Source organism: Penaeus monodon, chromosome 23 (assembly GCF_015228065.2).
Source record: "Penaeus monodon isolate SGIC_2016 chromosome 23, NSTDA_Pmon_1, whole genome shotgun sequence".
NCBI classification, from domain to species: domain Eukaryota; kingdom Metazoa; phylum Arthropoda; class Malacostraca; order Decapoda; family Penaeidae; genus Penaeus; species Penaeus monodon.
Genome location: NC_051408.1, coordinates 37,167,588 through 37,169,677, shown reverse-complemented (window position 1 = coordinate 37,169,677; position 2,090 = coordinate 37,167,588). Strand labels below are relative to the sequence as shown.

Sequence of the window (2,090 nt, the reverse complement as noted above, 5' to 3'; positions counted from 1 at the left end):
CAGTAAAGTAGTTATTAGGTTAGTAGGTTAGAAAGCCTTGTGTATCTGGGGTGAAACAAGGGGTTTTAAATTTCTAATTTTATTTGTTTGTGTGAAATATTGTATGGGGTGGTACAAGCAGATCCCTTTCTGCATTTTGTCTGTTCACTGATATCAGTTTTTTATGTTTTTAAATTTTTTTTAATGATTTTTGAATATAAAAAAGTTATAAAAAATGGTTATTATATGAAGATTATCACGTTTGCTTTGGTGTAGTTAGTTATGAGCATCCTTGGCTTTTTAAAAAGCAGAATAAACTTGAACCCCTTCTTAAGATCTGACAATTTGCGTCTTCCCCACTCTGGGAAAATGATAGGTTTGGGCTGAGGGCGCAAACTCATCACTATTTAAACACTGCCATAGGGGAAAGGCAGCCTTTTTTTTTTACATTTTTTCAATACAAGTGATCATAAAGACAAAATTTATTATCAACATTACAGTGATAAAAGAATGATTAATAAAAAAGAACCAAAAAATGATAAATTATCATGTTGGAATTTAAAAATTGATGAGACCTTTATGGGGTCATTATAGTCGAAACCAAAACATTTTTTCGGGGACCAAGAAAAAAATGTGGTCCTAAGGGTTAACAATTAGTCCCGGATTAGTTTTTGTAAATGAAATTGGTCTATATAATAGTTTGATTAATATATTCTGTGTGTCACTTTGAACTCTGTGAGACTTTTTAACTTTTTATACTGTGCATAGGCTCTTTGACTGGTGAGGTTTAAGTAAAGGGATATTTTGTACTCGCCACATACAAGTCTTGACATTACTTTATTAGGGAATAACTCATTGATTAATTTGGGTTCCTTTCATAAAAGAGCCAAAATTTGATTTTTAAATTATTTTTTTTCCCGAACTTTAAACTCAGGAACGCGGGGCAGAAAGGGTTTCCCACTATCTAACCCGGGTCCCAGAGGGCGGTACATGAAGGGCGCTTATAAAGCCATGATTGGAGCTATTCAGTGGTGGGCAGCACATAAAGGAGGAATTAATGTTGTTCTTGGTCCTGTCTTTGATTATGACCTTAATGGGAAAAAGGATAGTATGACAGATGTTATGTGAGTATTTTAAATTAAGTATTTTAAAGTTTTAGTATATAAAGTGGTGTGTATGTTTTTCATAATATTATGAATTATTAATTATTACATTTCAATTCCAATGTATGCTGATAGGAGTCTTTCTAAGCACTTTACAAAAAATGTTTTTTAGCTGCGATATATTTTTCTCCCCAAAAGGGGTAACCATACTATATTTTTTTCAGGAATACAGTGAAACCACTGGTCCCAAGTGATTACTATTTAGTGATTACCTCTTGTAATGGTTCTCCAGTTGTAAATTGTCCAGTAGAGCAGCTGGATGTATTACCATTTGTTTTTCCAAACTCAGACGTCCAGGATAATTGTTTCATGGTGAGTATATGTGACATTATGTGTGTATATACTGTTATTATTTTTCAGTTACATAAAAGAATTTTTTCTATATTTCCCTTTTGTGCCATTGCAGAGTGATATGGAATACTTGCAGTACCACTTAACAACACTGAAAGACATAGAACTACTGACAGGCTTGCGATTCTTCAGAAATGTCTATATCCGTGATAGAGTAGTAATCCAAACAGTTCAACCAACTGCTGTATGGGATCTACCTGCTGAAAGAGCTACAACAAGGAAAGTGAACAACAGGATTGGCAAATCAGATCACATTCCTGTTGAAGAGGTGACTGCAGAGTAAAATGTAATAAGTGTGAAAGCATTTTGGTTAATATGATAATGTGTATTCTCCTTCCAAGATTGTGCAGAGACATACCTGAATACATAGACTCTGCAAATTATCAAGCTGTGATATAAGTTTGATTTACAAAAAATATTTTAAAATTTCTGATATGAAATAATCATAGTGGAAGCTCTGATTGTAGAAGAAATATAATATATATTTCTATTTTTGAAGATTTCGAGCCACCCTAGGTTACACATACATTAAAAAGAATCATTTAAAGTAGTTTTTTTTTTTAGCTGTTTATTTTCATTTTTTCTTCAATATTTGTG

The 2,090-nt window shown here is 32.5% G+C and overlaps 2 protein-coding genes across 2 annotated transcripts in view; one reads left to right on the top strand and one right to left on the bottom strand.

The window, feature by feature from the left end:
• Positions 1 to 2,090, bottom strand: part of LOC119588230 — a gene marked incomplete in the record, with an annotated part of 18,655 nt that overhangs the window by 12,882 nt on the left and 3,683 nt on the right. The window contains 4 exon segments of the mRNA XM_037936930.1: positions 240 to 362; positions 949 to 1,068; positions 1,355 to 1,397; positions 1,747 to 1,851. Coding sequence (XP_037792858.1) covers positions 240 to 362; positions 949 to 1,068; positions 1,355 to 1,397; positions 1,747 to 1,851 — 391 coding nt within the window.
• On the top strand, positions 945 to 1,907 carry LOC119587977 (venom phosphodiesterase-like). The gene is made up of 3 exons (XM_037936694.1): positions 945 to 1,103; positions 1,307 to 1,454; positions 1,549 to 1,907. The coding sequence occupies exons 1-3, from the start codon at positions 970 to 972 to the stop codon at positions 1,774 to 1,776; spliced, it is 510 nt and encodes a 169-aa protein (XP_037792622.1). The 5' UTR covers positions 945 to 969; the 3' UTR covers positions 1,777 to 1,907.

Coding starts and splice junctions, on each gene's coding strand:
- LOC119587977 (XM_037936694.1), top strand. CDS start 970: ATGAAGGGCGCTTATAAAGCCATGATTGGAGCTATTCAGTGGTGGGCA. Junction 1,104..1,306: donor GATAGTATGACAGATGTTAT/GTGAGTATTTTA, acceptor TATTTTTTTCAG/GAATACAGTGAAACCACTGG. Junction 1,455..1,548: donor TCCAGGATAATTGTTTCATG/GTGAGTATATGT, acceptor GTGCCATTGCAG/AGTGATATGGAATACTTGCA.